General features: G+C 45.8%; 1 protein-coding gene across 1 annotated transcript; it reads left to right on the top strand.

Moving 5' to 3' along the window:
• gins4 (GINS complex subunit 4) lies at positions 1-25,691 on the top strand. The gene is made up of 9 exons (XM_033016486.1): positions 1-148; positions 3,672-3,758; positions 5,429-5,542; positions 5,821-5,918; positions 6,816-6,904; positions 11,847-11,937; positions 19,175-19,287; positions 20,762-20,766; positions 25,681-25,691. The coding sequence occupies exons 1-7, from the start codon at positions 35-37 to the stop codon at positions 19,269-19,271; spliced, it is 690 nt and encodes a 229-aa protein (XP_032872377.1). The 5' UTR covers positions 1-34; the 3' UTR covers positions 19,272-19,287; positions 20,762-20,766; positions 25,681-25,691.

The raw sequence follows: 25,691 nt of genomic DNA, 5'->3' as shown, positions 1-25,691 counted from the left end.
TGGCGGGAGGTTCGAGCCGTCCGGCGGCCGCAACATGGCGGCGACAGAGGAGGAGCTGGAGCTGGAGCTGGAGGCGGATTCCCTCACCGAGGAGGATGAGGAGGAGGAGATCCTCACCCCGGCACAGCTCATCCACAAACTGGAGGAGGTGAGGGTAGAGCCTCGGAAATGCCCGCTCCTCCCCGCAGCCGCTAAATCCGTCCCGGCCGCAGGGAGTCCGTCAGGCGGCCGCGCGTAACCCGGGGCCCGGGGCCGGTTGTCCAACACTGACCCAGATGTGATCACTGACCCAGATGTGATCACTGACCCAGATGTGATCACTGACCCAGATGTGACCACTGACCCAGATGTGATCACTGACCCAGATGTTTGACTAATCTTCTTGAATTTTTTGAAGAGGTTACTCGGGAAATTGATGAGGGTAAAGCAGTGGATGTTGTATATATGGACTTCAGTAAGGCCTTTGACAAGGTTCCTCATGGAAGGTTCGTTAAGAAGGTTCAATGGTTGGGTAATAATGGTGGAGTAGCAAGATGGATTCAACAGTGGCTGAATGGGAGATGCCAGAGAGTAATGGTGGATGGTTGTTTGTCAGGTTGGACGCCAGTGATTAGTGGGGTGCCTCAGGGATCTGTGTTGGGTCCACTGTTGTTTGTCATGTACATCAATGATCTGGATGATAGTGTGGTAAATTGGATTAGTAAGTATGCAGATGATACTAAGATAGGTGGGGTTGTGGATAATGAAGTAGTTTTTCAAAGTCTACAGAGAGATGTATGCCAGTTGGAAGAGTGGACTGAAAGATGGCAGATGGAGTTTAATGCTGATAAGTGTGAGGTGCTACATCTTGGCAGGACAAATCAAAATAGGACGTACATGGTAAATGGTAGGGAATTGAAGAATGCAGGTGAACAGAGGGATCTGGGAATAACTGCACAGTTCCCTGAAAGTGGAATCTCATGTAGATAGGGTGGTAAAGAAAGCTTTTGGTGTGCTGGCCTTTATAAATCAGAGCATTGAGTATAGAAGTTGGGATGTAATGTTAAAATTGTACAAGGCATTGGTGAGGCCAATTCTGGAGTATGGGGTACAATTTTGGTCGCCTAATTATAGGAAGGATGTCAACAAAATAGAGAGAGTACAGAGGAGATTTACTAGAATGTTGCCTGGGTTTCAGCAACTAAGTTATAGAGAAAGGTTGAACAAGTTAGGGCTTTATTCTTTGGAGCGCAGAAGGTTAAGGGGGGACTTGATAGAGGTCTTTAAAATGATGAGAGGGATAGACAGAGTTGACGTGGATAAGCTTTTCCCACTGAGAGTAGGGAAGATTCAAACAAGGGGACATGACTTGAGAATTAAGGGACAGAAGTTTAGGAGTAACATGAGGGGGAACTTCTTTACTCAGAGAGTGGTGGCTGTGTGGAATGAGCTTCCAGGGAAGGTGGTGGAGGCAGGTTCGTTTTTATCATTTAAAAATAAATTGGATAGTTATATGGACGGGAAAGGAATGGAGGGTTATGGTCTGAGCGCAGGTATATGGGACTAGGGGAGAATACGTGTTCGGCACGGACTAGAAGGGTCGAGATGGCCTGTTTCCGTGCTGTAATTGTTATATGGTTATATGTGATCACACTGATTCAGATGTCCACACTGACCCAGATGTGATCACTGACCCAGATGTGATCACTGACCCAGATGTGATCACTGACCCAGATGTGATCACTGATCCAGATGTGATCACTGATCCAGATGTGATCACACTGATTCAGATGTCCACACTGATCCAGATGTGATCACTGACCCAGGTGTGATCACTGATCCAGTTGTGATCACTGATCCAGATGTGCTCACACATCTCCAGTGGGCCCCTGGATTCAGGTTGGGGAGCTGGGACCCTAACCCAAGGAGGTTAATGAGAGATGGTGAGGGTGTGCATTGGCCAAAGACAATCTCAAGGGAGAATATTACCTACACGGAAATGATGAGGCTATTCTTGTGCACAAATCATAAAAGGCTGGCACCCCGGTGCCATAAAGAGATCAAAGAGGCAAATGGCATATTGGCCTCCAGATGGTTGGAGTTTAGAAACAGAGAAGCTTTGTACTGGAAAGGATACAAAGTGCTGGAGTAACTCAGCCGGTAGAGGCAGCATCTCTGGAAAACAACGATAGGCAATGAAACTTTACTTATTCATATTACAGGTACTGCAATATTTTATGTCTCTTTTTGTAAACTGGTATCTGCAGTTCTTCGCATCTCCAAAGTTTTGACCTTGGTGAGGTTGCAACTGGAAGACAGTGCATAATGTTTGTCCTCTAATTTAGGTACTCTCAGCAGGTAGCTTGAACTTGCAAATGTTGACCACTCATGGTTATTATTATTTTTATTATTTTTGGAAATATGAAAGAGTGATATAGCAAAGTACTGCCATACGGGGCAGTGCCGACGGAGGCTGGACAATCAAGCCAAATTCATGTATAATAGGTAGTGTGTGGGGGTAGATTTACAGGTAAAAATTAATGAAAAGAGCAGAGTGTGAGAGGACAGTTTTTGGCAACTGAACCATCCTATCAACTAGAGAGCGGTCCTGACTTACCAGCTACATAATTGGAGACCCTCGGACTCTCTTTATTTGGACTTTATCCTGCATTAAACATTATTCCCTTTATCCTGTATCTGCACACTGTGAACAGCTCAATAGTAATGTGTAAGAAGGAACTGCAGATGCTGGTTTAAACTGAAGATAGACACAAAAAGCTGGATTAACTCAGCAGGTCAGACAGCATCTCTGGAGAAAAGGAAGAGGTGATGTTTCAAGTCGAGTCTGAAAAAGGGTCTCGATCTGAAACGTGACCTATTCCCTTTTCTCAAGAGAGGTAGTCTGACCCACTGAGTTACTCCAGATTTTTTTGTCTAGCTCGATTGTAAACATGTATAGCCTTTCTGCTGACTGAATGGAACGCAACTAAAAAACGTTTCATTGCATCTCCCTGCAAACGTGACCATAAACTGAACTAAACTATTGGATGATAGTAGATCCACCTCCAGGAACAGCGCACAAATCCTGGCCTCTCTCCACTGGCTCCCTGTGCGGTTCCGTATAAACTTCAAGATACTCCTCCATGTCTGCAAAGCCCTCAATGGGCTTGCCCCCACCTACATAAAAAGTCTTCTCACCCACCACTCCACCTCCAGGCCCCTCAGATCGGCCGACTTGGGGTTGCTGAATATCCCACGGTCTAGGTATAAGCTCAGGGGCGACCGCGCCTTTGCGGTTGCAGCCCCTAGACTGTGGAACAGCATCCCCTTTCCCATCAGAACTGCCCCCTCCATCGACTCTTTTAAGTCAAGACTAAAGACTTATCTATACTCCCAAGCCTTTCCTGACGTCCTCTGAGTGAGGACTACATGTATATATGTATGTAGTCTGTTTTGTTGTGCTATTCTTATAACAAATGTAAAGCACTTTGGCCAACGAGAGTTGTTTTTTAAATGTGCTATATAAATAAATGTGATTTGACGTGACAAAGAATTGCCACGCTCTGGTGCCATTTAATCTTATAGTTGATGTGCAGGTCAAGTCCACAAGTATATACATTGAATCCATAGGTTTTAGTTTGTAGGTCTGTAATGTTAATGATGGTGGATGCTTGTCTTTAATTTCCACACAGGCTTGGCTGAATGAGAAGTTTTCTCCCGACCTTCTGGAATGTAAATCTGAAATAGTCGAATGTGTCATGGAACAGCTGGATCATATGGTAACTAAACAGTTGTTCATTTGGCATAGGATGGCCAGCGAAAGATGCCCAGTTTTCAGTGTGGTTAAAATGGCCGTTCCATCCTTAGAGTCCGGTCGTTCCATCCTTAGAGTCCGGTCACGGGTTGAGCACGCAACTCTGCGAGGGTGGCACAGCGATAGAGTTGCTGCCTTACAGCGCCAGAGACCCGGATTCAATGCTGACTACAGGTGTGGTCTGTACGGAGTTTGTATCTTCTCCCGGTGATCCTGTGGGTTTTCTCCAGGTGCACCGGTTTCCGCCCACATTCCACAGACATGTGCGTTTGTAGATTAGTTGGTTTCTGTAAAGGGTAAATTGTCCCTAGTGTGTAGAATGGTGATAGTGTATGGGGTGATCGCCGGTCAGCGCATACTCAGTGGCCCTAAGGGCCTATTTCCACGCTGTATCTCCATAAGGGTTGCAGCAGAGGTTAAGATTAAACCCAGGGTGCTGGAGCTGTGAGGCAGTGGCACCACCGGGTGCATGACTGAATTATATAGACTTTTTTTAAAATCAATGCCATTGTGTTGATAATCTGCTCTCTCCGGAGGGTCTCCTCTCTAGCGTGGGATGGTTCGGGTAATGCCCCCACTGTTTATGTCCACTGTCGACCCGCACACATTGGACGTTACCCTGTCCAAACTCCCACTCACTGGCACCAAGCAAAGCTTGCTGTCAAACGTGAAGAATGATTCTTCTGAAGGACCAGATGATTTGCTGTGAAATAGAGGCTTGTATTAACACAGTGCTTTTGTGACTGCATCGTAAAGCACTTATAGAGTCATAGAGTGATACAGTGTTGAAACGGGGCCAAGGAAAGAGCGTTCACGTCGCGGCCCTGTTTCAACCAATCTTTCCACCACCACGCACAAGAAGCACAAGAAGCGCAAGACAGACACCATTGTGCAGATGCCGAGAAGTGTGTTCAGCTCTGGCTGAACAACTTCTAATCTTGTGTGTGGACTCGATAAGAAGAAGAGTGTTGAAACAGGCCCTTCGGCCCAACTTGCCCACACCAGCCAACATGTCCTAGCTACACTAGTCCCACCTGCCTGCGCATGGCCCATATCCCTCCAAACCTGTCCTATCTATGTACTTGCTCACCTGTTTCTTAAACGTTGGGATAGTACCAGCCTCAACTACCTCTGGCAGCTTCACCCACCACCCTCTGTCTTTTCCCCTTCACCTTATTTTAAAGCATTGTAGGAATGCTTGCAAATAGTGAGCTCAAAAAGGATCAATGTGATAATAAACAGTTAAACTGTTTTGGTGATGTTGTTGAAGGATAAATATTGGGGCTGGTGTAACTCCACTCCATTGTGAGGTAATGGTCCATTTCTAGTATTAAAGGGCCTGTCCCCTTGTGCGACATTTGAGGAAATTGACGTCAATATGACATCACGCTGCAACTTTTTTGGTCACCTGATACGTCAGTCAATGATGCCAACAATCGCCGAAAAAATCGCCACGTGTGACTGGCCCTTAAACTCCCTGGAGGGACATTCCTGTCTGGGCTATTGATGGCCAGTACCCTTCGGTTCATGCATTTTTCTCCTCCTTTTTAGTGTAACTCATTTATTTTATGCAGACATTAGTATCCGTGGGAATAACGATGTGTGAATTGCTTTTTGTAATAATGTGGTTTACAGGAAAAGAACTTGCAGCGGGCCAAGAAAGGAGACCTGAAAATCACCGTTCACAGGATGGAAATGGAGAGGATTCGTTACATCCTCAGCAGCTATTTAAGGTCCCGGTTAAGAAAGGTATGGTGTTGATGCCTTTATTCCGGAGCAGAAAATGCGTTGATGTTGAGAGGGGAATAGAGGGATTAGCGAAAAATACTACAGCTTTTTTAGTTTGTCAAATTGACTTGTGTGTCCATTTTATTCTGCAAATTAAATTCTCAAAGAAAAGCATTACGTATTCTTTGAAAAGCACGAAACAAGTTAAATAAGTCTATAGGTCAGGCATTTTGTTTTTGACAATTTGTCAAGACAATTGCACCTTTGGAGCAAAAATACTGTTCATCCTCAATTTGCAGATAGAGAAGTTTTTCCCTCACATTCTGGAGAAGGAGAGGTCCCGTCCGGAGACAGAGTCTTCGTTTTTATCTCCACAAGAGGTTGCTTTTGCGAAAGAGTGAGTACTGTAAAGATGCACTGTTTCCATTGCAAGGAAGAGTAAATCAGACACTGTCAATAAATGCTAATCCCTCGGTTTTAAATGTCTGAACTCTGTGGAAAGCCAGCGATCCAGCAGGACATTAGTGAGCGATTTCCATCTGGAATGGTGAGAAAGTTGACCTCATCACCACAGATGGTGGGTGTCTGTGAATCATATAACTGGGCCTATCTCGAGGAGATGTCATAGGCTCCAGTGAAGCCAGAATGGCCATTTCTGAAAAGAACACAAGTGCTGGAGAAACTCAGCAGGTCCATGGAGAACATGAATTGTATTATTATAGACAATAGGTACAGGAATAGGCAATTCTGACCTTCGAGCCAGCACCGCCATTCCATGTGATCATGGCTGATCATCCCCAATCAGTACCCCGTTCCTGCCTTCTCCCCATATCCCCTGACACCGCTATCTTTAAGAGCCCTATCTAGCTCTCTCTTGAAAGTATCCAGAGAACCGGCCCCCACTGCCCTCTGAGGCAGAGAATTCCACAAACTCTGACCAATTTTGCAAGTGCAAGGTCTTGCTGATGGTGATAGTCTGAAAGTTTCAGTGTGCTTGCCCAGTCTATCTCATTAACACCCACGTTGATGTGTCCTGTTGCCATATGTGTTCCTGGGCCTATGTCCAGAAGCTGGGAACTTGCTGAGAAGCAACTGTTTCCAACAGTATTTTGGGAACTGGGATGAATAGACTACGGATGTGATGTTGGGGCAGAAGGTGTAGAACCTTGCCCCTGAACTTGGACTAGATTGCTGGTGTCTGCTGGAAGTTCAAATGCCTCAAGTAACTAGTTGCTTGTGGCGCTCATTGCTGTTGATACCATCTCGCTGCATTGCTCATTGCTTTGCCTCCTAGGTACGCATCAAACTGTGAATCTCACCTGAAGAACCTGGCCCTGAAAAGCATGCCTCCCAATCTGCAAGCATTGGACGTGATAAAGGCTGGTGAGTGGTCTTCTGTTGAGCCAGGTTAATGAGCATGGTGGGCCTGATGTGGTGAAGTGTGCTTACCTATGCAAGGCCTATTGTGGGTCAGGCAGCTGAACTTAGTCTGGATCAGTGCAGGAACTATGCTGCGGTTATCACAGGGCCATATTGTAACTGGCATTTACTGAGGTAATACGGGTCGAGCTAAGCAGAACAAGGTGCTATCACCATGATGGGGTTATACTGAAGGCCTCTCTTTAGCCAGCAGGAGATATAAGAACAGATAGATGTGTTGACAGATTATGGGAAGATTGTTGTACAGATTCACCCTTGGTTCCAGAGTCTTTTTGCCGGACCAACAGAGGTCATGGCCTCCGGGTTGAATCCAACGGTGCCAGAACCGTCTGCCTGGGCCACCTAGGGACCAAGATAAGAGCCCGCAAAGTCCAGCCGCACAAGTCGGCTGTGGGAACGGATCTGCTGGTTCCTGTCAGGCCGGAGGGAGCACATTCGAGCCACCGACTGGCCTCGGAACTAAATTATGGGAACAGTACTGCCGGTTTTGGCTGGGCCAGACTTTCAGAACCCCGGCCGCAGGGGACAGATTCCACCCGCTGATCGAATTTCCTTGATGGACTCTCCAATGGGGTTGAGATCAGCCGCCTTACCCAGACAGACACCGCATTCTCGGGGAGACTTCCAAGTATGCTCTCGTAATTGTGTCTGGATTAAAGAGGGGGCAAACCACCTGTTGCTGGAAAATCGGCGGTGGACCTTCAGTGGGTGGCTTTAACTTCCCCAATATTGGGCGAGACTTCCTTACTGCACGTGGTTTAGGGGCAGAATTTGTTAGAGGGTCCAGGAGCGTTTCTTCAAATAGTCCAACCAGGTAGGGGCCTTAATAGAACTTGTGTTGGGAAACGAGCCTGGCCAAGGGATCGCAGTTTCAGTGGGGGAGCATTTTGAGAACAGTGATCGCAACTCTTTAAGTTTAAGAAAGAACTGCAGATGCGGGAAAAATTGTAGGTAGACAAAAATGCTGGAAAACTCAGTGGGTGAAGCAGCATCTATGGAGCGAAGAAGGGTCTCGACCCGAAACGTCGCCTATTCCTTCGCTCTATAGATGCTGCCTCACCCGCCGAGTTTCTCCAGCAACTCTTTAAGTGTAAAGGATAGTCAGGGAAAGTGCTGAATTGGGGGAAGTGAAATGACATTATTATTGGGCAGGAGCTAGGGAGAGGCTGGAGAACTGGGAGCAGCCCAGTGGGTATGTCCACATCTGACATGGGGAAATTGTTTGAAGACCAGCTGATCAGAGGTCAAGACTGGCATGTATCAGGGAGAAAGGATGGCAGTGTTCGAGAACCTTGGATGGTGAGAGATGTGGCTAATGCAGTCCCAAAGCTAAAGGGAGCATAGGTTTAGCTGAATCAGACAAGGATTTTTCAGGAATCCAAACAGGGCAGCAAACAACTTAAGCAGGGAATCAATAGGGCCAAAAAGGGTCATGAAATGTTCTTGGCAAATGGGATTGCGGAAAATTGAAATGCATTGTAGACATAGAGTGATACAGTGTGGAAACAGGCCCTTCGGCCCAACTTACCCACACCGGCCAACATGTCCCACTAGTTACACTAGTCCCACCTGCTCGGGTTTGGCCCGTATCCCTCCAAACCTGTCCTATCCATGTACTGTCTTAACTGTTTCTTAAATGTTGGATAGTCCCTGCCTCAACTACCTCCTCTGGCAGCTTGTTCCATACACCCACCACCCTTTATGTGAAAAAGGTACCCCTCAGATTCCTGTTAAATCTTTTCCCCTTCACCTTAAACCCATGTCCTCTTGTCTTCGATTCTCCTACTCAGGGCAAGGGACTCTTGTGCATCTACCTGATCTATTCCTCTCCTGATTTTATACACCTCTATAAGATCACCCCTCATCCTCCTGCGCCTCAAGGAATAGAATCACAGCCTGCTCAACATCTCACTACAGCTCAGACCCTCTAGTCCTGGCAACATCCTCATAAATCTTCTCTGTACCCTTTCCAGCTTGACAACATATTTTCTAGCTCATGGTGCCCAGAATTGAATAGAATACTCGAAATGTGGCCTCACCAACATCTTATACCACAGCAAGGTAAATACAAAATACTGAAGTAACTTAGACAGGCAGCATCTCTGGAGAGAAGGAATGGGTGATGTTTCGGGTCGAAACCCTTCTTCAGACTGCAACATGCCCTCCCAACTTCTATACTCAAAACTCTGGCTGATGAAGGCCAATGTGCCAAAACCTTTTTGACCACCCTATCTACCTGCGGCTCCACCTTCGAGGGACCATGCACCTGTACTCCTAGATCACTCTGCTCGACAACACTCCCTAAAGCCCTACCATTCACTGTGTAGGTCCTGCCCATGTTAGACTTACCAAAGTGCAACATCTCATGTTTCTCTGTATTAAATTCCATCAACCATTCCTCATCCCACCTGGCCGATTGATCAAAATCCTTCTGCAATTTTCCACAACCATCTTCACTGTGTGCAAAACCACCCGCATTTGTATCATATATTAAGAACTAGAGGGTAAGTAGGGAGAGGATAGGACCACTGAAGGACAAAGGTGGGAGTTTGTGCCTGGGGGTAGAGGAAGTGGGTGGGGTACTTTACATCGGTATTCACCAAGGAAAAGGACATAGAAACATAGAACATAGGTGCAGGAGTAGGCCATTCGGCCCTTCGAGCCTGCACCGCCATTCAATATGATCATGGTTGATCATCCAACTCAGTATACCGTACCTGCCTTCTCTCCATACCCCCTGATCCCTTTAGCCACAAGGGCCACATCTAACTCCCTCTTAAATATAGCCAATGAACTGGCCTCAACTACCTTCTGTGGCAGAGAGTTCCAGAGATTCACCACTCTGTGTGAAAAATGTTTTTCTCATCTCGGTCCTAAAGGATTTCCCCTCTATCCTTAAGCTGTGACCCCTTGTCCTGGACTTCCCAACATCGGGAACAATCTTCCTGCATCTAGCCTGTCCAGCCCCTTAAGAATTTTGTATGTTTCTATAAGATCCCCCCTCAATCTCCTAAATTCTAGCGAGTACAAGCCAAGTCTATCCAGTCTTTCCTCATATGAAAGTCCTGACATCCCAGGACATGGAGGATAGTCAGACAATTATGGGTATGCTTGCCTATGGCATGTTCAGGACAAGGAAGTGGTGGCGTGAAGTCTATTGAAGAATGTTCAAGTTGTCAAGTCCCCAGGGCGTGACGTGATCTAACCCATGTTATTGAGACCAGGTGAGGTCCCAGAGGACTGGAGGGTAGCCAATGTTTCTTTAAGAGGAGGAATGGAGGTAATCCAGCAAATTCCAGGTAGACAATCCTCCAGTCAGTGATAGGGAAGCTATTGGAGAGGATTCTCAGTGATAGGATTTACTTGCATTTGGGAAAAGCAGGAGCTTATTAGGGATAGTTAGCACGGTTTTGTGCAGGGCAGCTCGTGTCTCAGGAATTTCATTGAGCTCTTTGTGGTGATTATAGAATGATTATGGGAAGGGCAGTGGATGTTTAGTAAGGCATTTGACAAGGTACCTCGTGGTTGGCTGATCCAGAAGATTAGGATCTTTGGGAGATTTGATGTACAGAGTAATCTTGGGGTGCAAATTCATAGTTCCCAGGAAGTATCTAGGTCAGGTGGTATGCTTGCCTTCAATGGTTGTGGCTTTGAGTATAAAAGTCAGGAATTCATGTTGCAACTGTATAAAACTTTGTTTGGGCCACATATTGAGTATCGTATGGAGTTCTGGTCGCCCTGTTACAGGAAGGGTGAGACGGCTTTGAAGCAGATGCTGAAGAGGTTTACCAGAATGCTGCTGCTGCTGCTGTAGAAGGTGTTAGCTAAAAGGAGGGGTTGGACAGACTTGGATTGTTGGAGATTGAGGGGGTGACCTGATAAATGATGAGGCATAGTCAGGCTCAACAGTCAGACCTTTTTTCTCGGGGTAGAAATCTCAAATACCAGAGGTCATCGCTGTAAGATAAGAGGGGGAAAGTTAAAGGACATGTGCAGCGTACGGTTTTAATCCAGAGTGGTGGTACTTGGAACATGCTCTACTATCCATGAAGGATAGTAAAAGCAGATATGATCATGTGGTTTAAGATGCATGGGGAAATGTAGGGAATAGAGGGATGTGGACTGTGTTCAGGCAGATGGGGTAGTTTCATTTGGCATCATGGGCTTCACAGACTCTGGTCGAAGGTCCTGTTCCCATGCTGCATTCTATGTTCTCTCAAATTCTAAATCTCTTATTTGGAAAATATATTTTATTGGAAAGCAAACGTTTAGGAGTGAAGTAGCTCATTTATTGTGAGTGTTGTGAATCTTTACGTTCTCAGCTCTGGGGCGTTCTGCTGAGTAATGTCAAGGCATGAGGAGCCAGAAGGCATGGGAGTAAGTAGGGAAGTGGGGTGACGGGCAAGTTGACATCTTGCTGAAAGCTGCTGGATGTTCAATGGGCAGTCCTGGCCTTCATAAACCACTGAAATCAATCCTGTTCTGGAGTCATTGTGAGTTGCATTTTCCTGCTATTACATGGTATTTTGGGAATTCCCACCCTCTGGGCCCTCCCCAGGAGCACTTAGAGGTGAAACAAAATTATTAACGATACTGAGACTCCCACCTCAGGGATGTTGTGATCCCAGGAAAAGGACTGATTTTCTGTAACACAAAGCCACATCATCTGCGTGTGCACTAAGAAATGTGGCGTACAATCGATAAATTATTTATTTATTTCTCCTCTAATATAAATTCCATATCCCAGATTTGTTGGTACTGGTTTGTGAATTCTGTAAGGGTGAATTTCCACTGCCCTAACATGTGGGTCGCCTGTAGATGTCTTTAATTCATCGTAATCTTCTGCTAATGGACTCTGTTGAACATGCTTATTTTTCTGCCCCAGTTGCCAAGCCCAACCTGGATTCGTTTGTGTTTCTGCGAGTCAAGGAGAAGCAGGAGAACGTGCTGGTGGAGCCGGAGACAGGCGATCAGAGGTAGGAGAGTAGGTGCTCGAATACTCTGCTCTGCACCCCGAGAACACAACACTCCAATATCATCTATGTCCATGATTTGGGTGAGAAGGTACAGGGCCGGATCAGCACGTTTGCAGATAACACTAAAGAGGGTGGCATTGCAGATAGTGAAGATGAATCAAAAGGTGCAGCAGGATCTTGATCGATTGGCCAGTTGGACTGAGGAATAGTTGATGGAATTTAAAACGGAGAAGCGCAAGGTGTTCCATTTTGGGAAGGTAACAAGGGCAGGACCTACACAGTGAATGGTAGGGCTCTGGGGAGTGTTATCGAGCAGATGGTTCGAAGATAGTTTGTGGATCGGGTGGTCATGAAGGCTTTCTGCACATTGGCCTTCATCAGTCGGAATATTGAGTATAGACATTGGGAGGTCGTATTGCAGTTATATAAGACATTGGTGAGGCCACATTTAGAATATTGTGTTCAATTTTGATCACCGTGTAATAGGAAAGATATATTGTCAAGCAGGATAGGGTGCAGAGAAGATTTACAAGGATGTTGCCAGGAGTCGAGGGTCTGAGCTATAGGGAGAGGTTAAGTAGGCTGGGTCTCTATTCCTTGGAGCGTAGGAGGATAAGGGGTGATCTTATTGAGGTGTATAAAATCATGAGAGGAATAGATTGGGTAAGTCTCAGGTCAGTCTCTTTCCCAGAGTAGGGGAATCGAGGACCAGAGGATATAGGTTTATGATGAGGGGTGAAAGATTTAATAGAAATCGAAGGGATAATTTTTTCACACCATGGGTGATGGAACGAGCTGCCGGAGGAGGTGGTTGAGGCAAGTATTATCCCAACATTTAAGAAACATTTAGATAGGTACATGGATAGGACAGGTTTAAACATAGAAAATAGGTGCAGGAGTAGGCCATTCGGTCCTTCGAGCCAGCACCACCATTCAATATGATCATGGCTAATCATCCAAAATCAGTACCTCATTCTGGCTTTTTTCCCCCATATCCCTTGATTCCTTTAGCCCTAAGAGCTAAATCTAACTCTCTCTTGAAAACATCCAGTGAATTGGCCTCCACTGCCTTCTGTGGCAAAGAATTCCACAGATTCACAACTCTCTGGGTGAAATAGTTTTTCCTCATCTCAGTCCTAAATGCCCTACCCCTTATTCTTAAACTGTGACCCCTGGTTCTGGACGCCCCAACATCGGGAACATTTTTCCTGCATCTACCCTGTCCAATCCTCCCAAGAATTTTATGTTTCTCTAAGATAGCCTCTCATCCTTCTAAATTCCAGCGAATACAAGCCAGTCGACCGATTCTTTCATCATATGTCAGTCCCACCATCCCGGGAATTAACCTGATGAACCTACGCTGCACTCCCTCAATAACAATAATAGCCTTCCTCAAATTAGGAGGCCAAAATTGCACACAATACTCCAGATGCGGTCTCACCAGGGCCCTGTACAACTGCAGTAGGACCTCCTTGCTCCTAAACTCAAATCCTCTCGCAATGAAGGCCAACATGCCATTAGCTTTCTTCACTGTTTAGAGGGATATATGGGTGAAACGCAGTCAGGTGGGACTAATGTAGATCAGGCATGTTGCCATGGGAAAGTTGGGCTGAGGGGCCTGTTTCTACGCTGTATGACTATAACAAATGCTTTTGAGTGCAGCATTGTTAGTGGCAGCTTTGGCGCACAGTGGTGCAGCAGGTAGAGCCACTGCCACACAGCACCAGAGACCCGCACTCAATCCTGATCTTGGGTGCTGTCTGTGTAGTTTGCATGTTCTCCCTGTGATCGCGTGGGTTTCCTCCGGGTGCTCTGGTTTCCTCCCACATCCCAAAGATGTGCGAGTTTGAGGGTTAATTAACCCTTTATAAATTGCTCCTCGTGTGTACGGAGTGGATGAGATACAACTAGTGTGATGGATGGTCGGCGTGGACTCAGTGGGCTGAAGGGCCTGTCTCCGTGCTGTATCTCTAAACTAAACTAGTTGGATGGCCCCTATTGTGTGTAGGACAATGTTCATGTGCGGGGATCGCTGGTCGGTGCGGACACGGTGGGCCAAAGGGCCTGTTTCTGTACTGTATCACTAAACTAAAACATGTTGAAATTCTGAAAACAGCATCATGGAATATGACCAGTTATTTGGGTAGATTGACAGGGAATAAATTTACTCGTTCTATTTTAGAATTGTATCTTTTAATCTTCAGCACTCGCCAAAAAGAATTTGATTCTAATGCGTCACTGGTAGAGTTCAGGATAGTTTAATTAGTTTAATTAGACTGCTGGAACTTCACAAGGGGGGCAGTTGCTGCCCATGGAGCCTTGCGTTAATGTCTGTCGGTGGCTGAGACTGTGAGGCATGAAAGGAGTGCTAGCTTCAGTTCTACTAATGGACACGGACTCTTGGACTTGCACTGCTTCACTTCAAGCACTCACCGTTCCCTGGTCTATTCGGTTAAGATATATCCACGCGGCTATTGGGGAGGGAGTTCCAGAATTTAGACTTGGTGACCATGAAGCAGCAACACTCTATTCCCAGTGCATAATAGTGTGAGACTTGTGGAAGAACTTGCATGTGAAGGTGGTTTCATTTGCCAGTGTCCTTTTCCATCAAAGGATGGAAAAAGGGTCATGGGGTTGAAGAAAGGTCTCAACCCAAAATGTCACCTATTCCTTTTCTCCAGAGATGCTACCTGACCTGCTGAGTTACTCCAGCATTTTGTGTCTATCCAAGAGTTGGAAGTTTGTTGAGGTGCTGTTGAGAAGCCCTTGGCAAGTCATTGCATTTTGTAGACTGTGTGCTGTGTAGCTGGGGGCATGGATGCTTGAGGCAGATGCTATGCTAGTCTATCGGGCTGCTTTGTTTAAGGTTCTACTGAGCTGCTTGTCGGAGCAGCAGTCATCCAAGCAAGTCCATCCTTCTTGCCTATTTAGAAAGCGGAGAGACTTGAAGTGTGAGGGAGGCTTTACCTGGCCGTTTATCCGCTCTGTTATGCCCCTGTCCCACTTAGGAAACCTGAACGGAAACCCCCGGGAGACTTTGCGCCCCACCCAAGGTTTCCGTGCAGTTCCCGGATGTTGCAGGTGGTTGCCGGAGGTTGCAGGTAGTGGAAGCAGGTACGGAGACTGACAAAAACAGTCTTTTTTCCCTGTTGCCAGTCGGGCAACCTTGGCAGCTTTTTAGGTTGCCAAATGACAGTTTAGGTGGTCATTTAAGATGGCTTGCATGACGTGTGCATGACGTAGTTACCAGTCGGAATTATGCTCATTCACATATTATTTCTGCTTCAAATAAAGTCACAAACTAACAAATTCACCAATCAAGACATGATATATACCACAATGATATGCAGCAAAATTATAATACAGTATCTCAACTCTTTTTACACATTGCAATTAATGCAATTTTTATTATTTCTTTCCACTTCCAAACAAAAATGTGGTTGGATTATTCAGCGTATGATCAACCTGTGTCAATAAATCCTGGACCTTGATAACATATATGCTTAACCATGCACACTACAGATTGATGCAAGCATGTTTTCCGTGAAGGACCAAAAATTATCATGACATGGCCATAGCATGGGTTGTTATTGCTATTGGCACAGAAACACTCTCGCTTCCCACATAATTTATCCACAACAAAATATACAGGTTGCAAGGAATTTTCTAAAGACATTTTATGATAATAGCTGTTAAAACTGACTATACCCATCTGACAGGTTAAACATTACACTAACTAACAAAAGATGGCCAAAGGACATAAATACAGCAAATGCTCTTTTGGTAATATATTTAAAGGTGTTAAGACGCCACATTACCGGACATTCAGATTAGATGTATGTGTTGTGAACAGCAATGAAGATACAATTTATAAGCAACAATTTTTCCATCATTCCCACTTCAGAATTAACGTTAAAATTGCAACTGAAATAACTCCTGACCAAATTTGTGATGTATATGACTGACTGTAGAAGTAAAACCTGGATAAATCCAACATATAGTTGTGAATGTTGCTCAGTAAATAACTACAGTACTGATACTCCATATTAAGAGCATTGATTCGCCATTAAAATGAATTCTGTAATAACGTGTCAACGGTAGCAGTGACAATCGAACACTGCGGTTTTAATGTTCCACGTGTTCACAATTTAATTAATCCATCTTTATGGATTAAAACAAATAATAACATTGGGAATTAAAACATATTTGATTGCATTCCGTTATCAAACATAGTCGATGTTAGCTCTGAAGACATTTCCAGCACAATAGGGTCGGGAGGGGTGTGTGTGTGAATCAGTGCAGGATGGATAGATAGTGGTGGGGGAGGGGGGGGGGGGCTTGAGAAGGCAATCGGTGTGGATTGGATGGATTGAGGCAGGGGAATTAGTGAGTGTTGGTTGGAGTAGGTAAAATTGTGAGGGGAGAGCGCGGGGATGACAGTGGGTTGAATTGGGGGGGGGGGGTCTGTGCAGGATGGATGGGGGAGCAGTGCTGGATGAAGGGGAGGAGCAGTGCAGGATGGATGGGAAGGGGGGTCAGTACAGGATGAATTGGGGGGACCAGTGTAAGATTGATCGCTGCCTTGGGCGTCCCTGTCAGGCACGGAAATCGCTATCAAAATATAGAGGGGACCGGGGGACAGAATATCTTAGCGGCCGCGCGCGCATGCGCACACTCACACAGGCGCGCGAGGATTCGGAGGCCCCGTGAACGGTAAAAGCAGCTCAATCCGGCGCTAAATGCAGCTCAACTGCCTGTCTCGCCTACAGCCCTGTCTCAATCCAGACAGGGACAGGCAGAGCTGAGCTGGGTTTAGCGCTGCTTCACTGCGCTGGCTGTGGGCACCGCTCCCGTCTGACTCCCGTCGCCTCTGGCCACCCTCGGGCGTGGGGGGGGGAAGATGGTCCCGTGGCGGTTGGGCAGCGATTGCAGCACCGGAGACCGGGACTGATCCTGGTTGCGTTGCAGGGCTGCCGAGAGTGCTTTGGCACGTCTCCCTCCTCCAATCACCGCGCTCTATCCTCAGCCCCCCCCCCCACTCTACTTCCGCCACTGACCGACACCTCCCTCCTCCAAGGGTTTGCTTTGAAAGCAGAGTGGCAGCAGCGGCCGTTATCAGGCCGGGCGGGGTGCAGGAGATGGAGACGCGGCCGCTGCTGCTTTGCGGGGCCCGTCATTCGCTCCGACCCTCCGTCACGCCACACTTCAGTCTATCTTCGGTATAAACCAAGTTGCCAAGCCGGGCAAAATGACTCGCCGTTTAGGTTGCCCGGCGGCACTTTGAGTGGTCAGTGGCACCCAGGCAACCGTTAATTTCGAGCCCTGCAAAGTCTCTAGAGGTTTCCGTTCAGGTTTCCTAAGTGGGACAGGGGCATTAGAAACTATATATGTGTCTGTTCCACTGAGATGGAACTCCCTGAAAGTTGCCAATTCCCAGAAAGTTGATGATAAGGGGTCTTTACAAAGGTAATGTCAAAGGCTGTTGGTTAACCTTTGCTGGATGCTGTTGTTGCCTGGCCTTCCTCTAATAGAGGAGGTGTGTACAATGTGATTCATTCATCTTGCCATAGATACTGAGTGGAGTATATTGTCATTCTGCAGCTGTCTCCAAAATGCATCCAATTAAATGAATTTTATTGTCTCCTTGGAGAGTATATTTTTCTCCTGTATTTTGTCATACTTTAATTTCATTTTGATACCAATGGGAATAATCTGAAAGATGATTTAAATTTGTAAGTAATATAGATTAGATTTGAGGAATACACATTTCAACAGTAATCTTCTCTAAGATGATCTGAAATGATGGAAGAAGATAGAGACACGAGGAATAGATGTTGGAATCTTGAGTAAACCACAAAGTGCTGGAGGAACTCAGCAGTTAAGGCTGTATTTGCCCAACTCGTCCATGCCAACCAAGATGCTCCATCTATGCTAGTTCCATTATACCTGCAATTGGCCCATATCTCTAAACCTTTCCAACACCTGTGTACCTATGTCTGTTAAATGCTCTTAAAGTACCTGCCTCAATTACCTCCTCTGGCAGCTCGTTCCATATACTCACCACCCTCTGTTTGGTAAAACCTGCCCCTCTCATTTAACCCTATGTCCTCTTGTTTATTTTCCTCTACCCTGGGCAAAAGACTGGGCATTTTCCTATCAAATCCCCTCATGATTTTATACACCTCTATAAGATCACCCCTCAGCCTCCTGCACATCAAGTTTATCCAACCTGTCCCTACAGCTCAGGCACTGACTCCTGGCAATCTCTGTCAATCTCTGCATTCTTCATAGCAGATCGCACGATCACTCATCTGTTCCTCAAACCTGGGACCATGTGATATGGGAGGTCAATTCTTTGTTTCACTTGGTTCTGAATTTCTATACGAATACCAGTGTGAGAATCTTGCCTTACTTTCTGCAAAGGTTTGTTGATCTAACTTTGTTTTGTGTAGTACAGTGCTGATATGATTTAGTGACTGTGCCTGATCCATCCTATTGCTCTGAGCTCTGGCAGTATGTGTTGCTGAATCAATAGAGCTAGCTGTCCTCTGTCTTGTAATTTGTGTGGCTGAAGATTTTTTTTCTATCTTGCCCTTGAATTTTGATTGTGTGTCAGAATTTGCCTCCTGTTTCATAGACACTGGAGCTCCCAGCATCTTTCCCAAATGACTATCGAGTAACAGTCTAAAGAACGAACTGGGCAGACGGCCATCGCTGTGTTGAATCCTAATGCCACTCACAGTGGGGTCACATTATTAGTCTATCTCGGGGTCACTGACCCCTGCGGCCCCCCGACTTCCCATCTCCCCCTCCCCTCCCCCGCCCATCCCCACCCCGCCCCTCCCCTCCCCATGCCTCCCTCCCCGCTGTCCTCCTGCCCTTCCTGCCCTCTCTGCCATTCCCCTCCCCCGCCATAGAGCACATGGTATTGGGGCTAGAGTACTGATATGGATAGAAAATTGGTTGGCAGACAGGAAACAAAGAGTAGGGATTAACGGGTTTCTTTCAGAATGGCAGGCAGTGACTAGTGGGGTACCACAAGGCTCGGTGCTGGGACCGCAGCTATTCTCAATATAGCATCAAGGGCTGAATGGCCTACTCCTCCACCTATTGTCTATTGTCTACAGACAGCACCCGAGGTCAGGATTGAACCCGGGTGTGTGGTGCTGTGAGGCAGCAACTCTACCCGCTGCTCCATTGTCCGCATTAAGTGTTTTGTTTTATTTCCCTGTGACAGAGAGTACACAGTTGATCTGGAGGAAGGGTCGCAACACTTGATGCGTTACAGGACGATCGCACCTTTGGTGGCCAGCGGCGCAGTGCAGCTCATATAACCGGCAACATGCGGAGGTAAGGTGCTGTCTCCCCCACACTCACTGCCTGCGCCGTGCTGGTGGCTGCATGGTTGCAGGAAGACAGTGATAGCATTGGAAACTCTTTTATGAAATAAAACTACAGCATGGATTCAGTTTCTCTCCACATCTGCTGCTGCTTGATATAACCAACATTTCCTGTTGACATTGCCACCATCGCTGGTATTTGCTGCTGGCCACAGTGACACGCCGCTTGTTTATACAATAGTGTTTAACGGTTTGAGCAAGAGGGCATCTGCTGTTTTATTCATTTACAAAAGAACAGCTTGTTGGAGAGGAACCTGATGGGTACAGCCAGCTGCAGAGAGCAGGTGTGGAAGCTAAGTACAGTGATATGCTGTAGGGGCATGGGGTCTGACATCTACAGTGGTCATATCTTCTATGTTCTTTTGAACTGAATCCCAGTGTCAATGAAGCAATGATGATATATTTATACTCCAGAGTGTATACATTGGAAACATAGAAAATAGGTGCAGGAGTCGGGCATTCAGCCCTTCAAGCCAGCACCGCCATTCATTGTGATCATGGCTGATCATCCAAAATCAGTACCCCGCTCTGGCTTTCTCCCCATATCCCTTTATTTCAATAGCCCTAAGAGCTAAATCTAACTCTTTTGAAAACATCCAGTAAATTGGCCTCCACTGCCTTCTGTGGCAGAGAATTCCACAGATTCACAACTCTCTGGGTGAAAAAAGTTGTTCCTCATATCAGTCCTAAGTAGCCTACCCCTTATTCTTAAACTGACCTCTGGTTCTGGACTGCCTCAACTTCGGGAACATTTTTCCTACATCTACCCTGTTCAATCCTCTAAGAATGTTATATGTTTCTATAAGATTCCCTCATCCTTCTAAATTCCAGTGAATACAAGCCCAGTCTATCCATTCTTTCATTACATGTCAGTTCTGCCATCCCGGTAATTAACCTGGTGAACCTACGCTGCACTCTCTCAATAGCAATATTGTCCTTCCTCAAAGTAGGAGACCAAAATTGCACACAAGACTCCAGGTACGGTCTCACCAGGGCCCTGTACAACTGCAGTTAGGACCTCCTTGCTCCTAAACTCAAATCCTCTCGCAATGAAGGCCAACATACCATTAGGTTTCTTCACTGTCAGCTGTACCTGCATGCTTACTGTCAGTGACTGATGTACAAGCACACCCAGGTCTCATTGCACCCCCCCATTTCCTAATCTGACATCATTCAGATAATAACCTGCCTTCCTGTTCTTGCCACCAAAGTGGATAACCTCACATTTATCCACATTGTACTGCATCTGCCATGCTTCTGCCCACTCACCCAACCTATCCAAGTCACCCTGCAGCCTCATAGCATCCTCCTCGCAGCTCACACTGCCACCCAGCTTTGTGTCATCCGCAAAATTAGAGATGTTAGATTTAATTCCCTCGTCTAAATCGTTAACATATACTAGACTAAGTGGGACCCGTTGGGAGGCCTGGTCCCCCAACGCAACCCATTCCCCAACGCAATATTCCACCACTCACCCATAGCCCCTAATTGCGCAGGCTCGGGTTTGACACCTTTAAACATATTACCAAAAGAACATTTGCTGCAGTTATGTCCTTTGGCCATCTCTTGTCAGTTAGTGTAATGTTTAACCTGTCAGATGGGTATAGTCGTTTTTAACAGCTATTATCATAAAATGCCCTTAGAAAATTCCTTGTAACCTGGATATTTGTTTATGGATAAATTATGTGGGAAGCGAGAGTGTTTCTGTACCAATAGCAATAACGGCCCATGCTATGGCCATGTCATGGTAATTTTCGGTCCTTCACAGAATTGCCTCTTCTGTATTACAGCAAGTTTGTGACTTTATTTGAAGCAGAAATAATATGTGAATGCTTCATTGAGCATAATTCCGACTGGTAACTACTCACTTCGTCCGAGCACATTATCACACGCGTCATGCAAACCATCTTAAATGACCATCTAAACTCATTTGGCAACCTAAAAAGCTGCCAAGGTTGCCCGGCTGGCAACAGGGAAAAAAGTTGAGAGCCCTGCTGTAGGGAGTGGATGCAAAAATGAGATAACATAGAACTAGTGTGAATGGGTGATTGATGGACTCTGGGCTGAAGGGCCTGTCTCTATGCTGTATCTCTAAACTAAGCAAATAGGTCATCAGCTGCTTGTGTTTCTGCTACAGGCAGTTGACAATCAAGCATATATTACAGAGGTGTCATCAAATGCAGCTTAGTTAGAGCTAGGTACAATTGGGAGATAGTAGTGCAGAGAGAGCACACGTTGCAGATCACCTGCTTTATTTGTGGTGATGATAGATGCCCAGAGGCACAGGGCCTATGTGAAGTGTGTGGGCAGCAGAATATGTACTGAGTGGCCAACAGAGGGAGATGAGAGCTCAATCTCCAACTCTGCATGATGCAATAAGGATTGGACTACAATGCCTGTGACAGGGAGCACAAATCTACCGTTTTGTTGCAAACATCATCTGGTTACTTCAGAGTAAGAAACCTGCTGCCATTGAGATGAGTAATAAATGCTGAAACAAAGAACTGCAGATGCTGATTTATACCAAAGATAGACACAAAGTGCTAGAGTAACTCAGTGGGTCAGGCAGCATCTCTGGAGAAAAGGAATTGGTGACGTTTTGGGTTGGGGCTTGTTTGAACAAGGGTTCCGACCCAAAACGTCCCCCAGCCTTTTGTCCAGAGATGCAGCCTGAAACATAGAAACATAGAAACATAGAAAGTAGGTGCGAGAGTAGACCACCAGGTCCGTCGAGCCCGCACCGCCATTCGCTCATGGCTGAACACTAAACAGACACACTTACCCACAAACAGTAGACACAAGACACAGAACACAAGACACTACCCTCCCCTTTATACCGCTATCACCCCCTCCACCCCAAGAACCGCGTGATCTCCTGGGGGAGGCAAAAAACCGGATAAAAACCCAGGTCCAATTCGGGAAAAAAATCCGGGAAATACCTCTCCGACCCCAATCCAGGCGATCGACACTTGTCCAGGAGATCACTCAGGTCTTACTATACTAACCATACCTAGGTCCATATCCCTGCCCTCTCCCCGTAGCCCCCTATCCCCTTGGCAGCTAAAAAAACATCTATTCTAGGCTTAAATATATTTAACGTTTCTGCTTCCACTGCTCCCTGGGGCAGTGAATTCCATAAATTAACCACCCTCTGGGTGAAGAAGTTCTTCCTCATCTCAGTTTTAAAAGAGCCCCCCCTTATTCTGCAACTATGTCCCCTAGTTCTAGTTTCCCCGATCATTGGGAACATCCTCGGTGCATCCACCCGATCAAGGCCCCTCACGATCTTATATGTTTCAATGAGATCGCCTCTCATTCTTCTAAACTCCAAAGAGTAGAGTTCCAGCTTACTTAACCTTTCCTCATATGTCAATCCCCTCATTGCAGGAATTAATCTTGTAAACCTTCGCTGCACTGCCTCCAGGGCTAGTACATCCTTTCTTAAGTATGGACCCCAGAACTGTACACAGTATTCCAAATGTGGTCTCACTAATACTGTGTACAGCTGCAGCAAGACCTCCGTGTTTTTATACTCAATCCCCCTAGCAATAAAGGCCAAAACTCCATTGGCCTTCCTGATTGCTTGCTGCACCTGCATACTGACTTTTAGTGATTCATGTACTAATACCCCTAGATCCCTTTGCGTTGCATTACAACGCAGCTCCTCCTCATTTAGAAAATAACTTGCCCTATCATTTTTTTTCCCAAAGTGAATGACTTCACATTTATTAGTATTAAATTTCATCTGCCAAGTTGTTGCCCACTCACCTAGCTTATCTATATCCTTTTGCAGACTCTTCCTATCCTCCTCATCCCCTACTTTTCCTCCCATTTTTGTATCGTCCGCAAATTTTGATATATTACACTTGGTTCCCTCCTCCAAATCATTTATATAAATTGTGAACAACTGGGGTCCCAGCACCGACCCTTGCGGAACCCCGCTAGTTACCGGTTGCCATCCCGAGTATGAACCATTTATCCCCACTCTCTGCTTCCTATTTGTTAGCCAATCCTCTACCCATGCTAATATATTACCCCCAATCCCATAATTTTTTATTTTTAGCAATAGTCTCTTATGTGGCACCTTGTCAAAAGCCTTTTGGAAGTCCAAGTAAACCACATCCACCGGTTCCCCTTTATCCACCCGGGTTGTTACTTCCTCAAAGAATTCGAGCAGATTCGTTAAACAGGATTTCCCCTTCACAAAACCATGCTGGTTCTGTCCGATGAAGTCATGTTTATCCAAGTGCCCCGTTAGTGTTTCTTTAATAATTGTCTCTAACATTTTACCCACCACCGATGTTAGACTAATAGACTATAGTTACCCGCCTTCTGTTTACTCCCTTTTTTAAATATAGGTGTTACATTGGCCATTTTCCAATCCACTGGGACCGTTCCTGCCTCCAGGGAGTTTTGGAAAATTATCACCAATGCATCCACAATCCCCACCGCTATCTCCCTCAAGACCCTTGGATGTAATCCATCAGGCCCAGGGGATTTATCCTCCTTCAGTCTCATTAATTTCCCTAATACCACCTCCTTGGTGATCTTAATAGTATTTAGCTCCTCCATTCCCACCGCCCCCTGTTTATCCAGCGTTGGAATATTTTTTGTGTCTTCTATGGTGAAGACTGATACAAAATACTCGTTTAATGCCTTTGCCATTTCCATGTTCCCCACCAACAACTCTCCAGTCTCACCCTCCAATGGACCAACGTTCACCTTAGCCACCCTTTTTCTTTTTATATAGCTATAAAAACTCTTACTATTAGTTTTTATGTTGTTCGCTAAATTCCTTTCATAGTCTATTTTCCCCGTCTTAATTAATCTCGTAGTTATTTTTTGCTGACCTTTAAATGCTTCCCAATCCTCTACCCTCCCACTATCTCTGGCTACCTTATATGCCCTTGCCTTCAGCCGAATACTATCCTTTATAGTTTTACTGAGCCATGGCTGACTGTTCTTACCCTTACCCCTTTTTTTCTTCATAGGAATAAATTTTTCTTGAAGGTTATACAGTAGATCCTTAAACGTACACCACTGCTCATGTACCGTCTTATTCTTGAGTCTGCTATCCCAGTCAACTTTGATCAGCTCAGTCCTCATACCTTCATAATCCCCCTTATTTAGACTAAGCACCCTAGCCTGAGTTTCAACCTGCTCCCCTTCTATTTGAATATGGAATTCGACCATATTGTGGTCACTTGTTCCCAACGAGTCCCTAACTATGACATTTTTAATTAATCCTGCTTCATTACACAGGACCAGATCCAAGATTGCCTCCCCCCTTGTCGGTTCTGTGACATACTGTTCTAGGAACCCGTCTCTAATACATTCTATAAACTCTTCCTCTAGTCTACCCTGCCCAGTTTGGTTTGCCCAATTAATATGAAAATTGAAGTCCCCCATAATTACAGCAGTTCCCTTTTTACATGCGTCAACTATTTGCAGATTTATGTTCTGACTAACAGCGTCACAGCTATTTGGAGGTCTATAAATTACACCCACTAGTGTTTTTTTCCCCTTGTTATTCTCTATCTGTACCCAAGCTGTTTCACTATCCTGATCCTTCAACGCAATATCCTTCCTCTCTATTGCCGTTATTCCCTCCCTTATTAAAAGGGCCACCCCTCCTCCCTTTCTTTCCTGTCTATCTTTTCTAATGGTCGAGTACCCCTCTATATTTAACTCCCAGTCCTGATCCCCTTGCAGCCATGTCTCCGTAATGGCCACGATATCATAACTATATATACTTAATTGCACCGTTAATTCATTTATCTTATTTCGAACACTCCGTGCATTTAGATAAAGCACTCTCAGATGATTTTTACTACCCTTCCTTTCCGTTTTTGCCCCTTTTACATCTAGAGCTTTATCTTCACACATTCTGGATCCTCCTGTCACATTTTGATTTTCCGCCTCCCTAGCCTCCCTAGATGAGCCCTCCAATCTATCCTTCCAAAGCACTGCTGTAATATCTTCCCTGACTAGCAATGCAACACCACCACCTCTTGCCCCTCCAATTCTATCACACCTGAAGCAACGAAATCCTGGAATATTTAGTTTCCAATCACAGCCCTCCTGCAACCATGTTTCACTGATCGCCACAACATCATACTTCCAGGTGTCTATCCAGACTCTAAGCTCATCCACCTTTCTTACAATGCTCCTAGCATTAAAATATGCACATTTAAGAAACCCCCCGTCTCTTCTTCTCTGTTTATTTCCTTTTTTTTCTTTCTCCTCTTGTGTCCGAGTGCTTCCCTTTTCTGCTTCCTGCCTCCCATTCGGTCTACTAGCTTTCTCTATTTGAGTCCCTCGCCCCAACCATTCTAGTTTAAAGTCTCCCCAGTG

Source organism: Amblyraja radiata, unplaced genomic scaffold, assembly GCF_010909765.2.
Source record: "Amblyraja radiata isolate CabotCenter1 unplaced genomic scaffold, sAmbRad1.1.pri scaffold_1041_ctg1, whole genome shotgun sequence".
Classification (NCBI taxonomy): domain Eukaryota; kingdom Metazoa; phylum Chordata; class Chondrichthyes; order Rajiformes; family Rajidae; genus Amblyraja; species Amblyraja radiata.
Note: the sequence above shows the minus strand (reverse complement) of the source record. Positions and strands in the feature narration are given on the sequence as shown.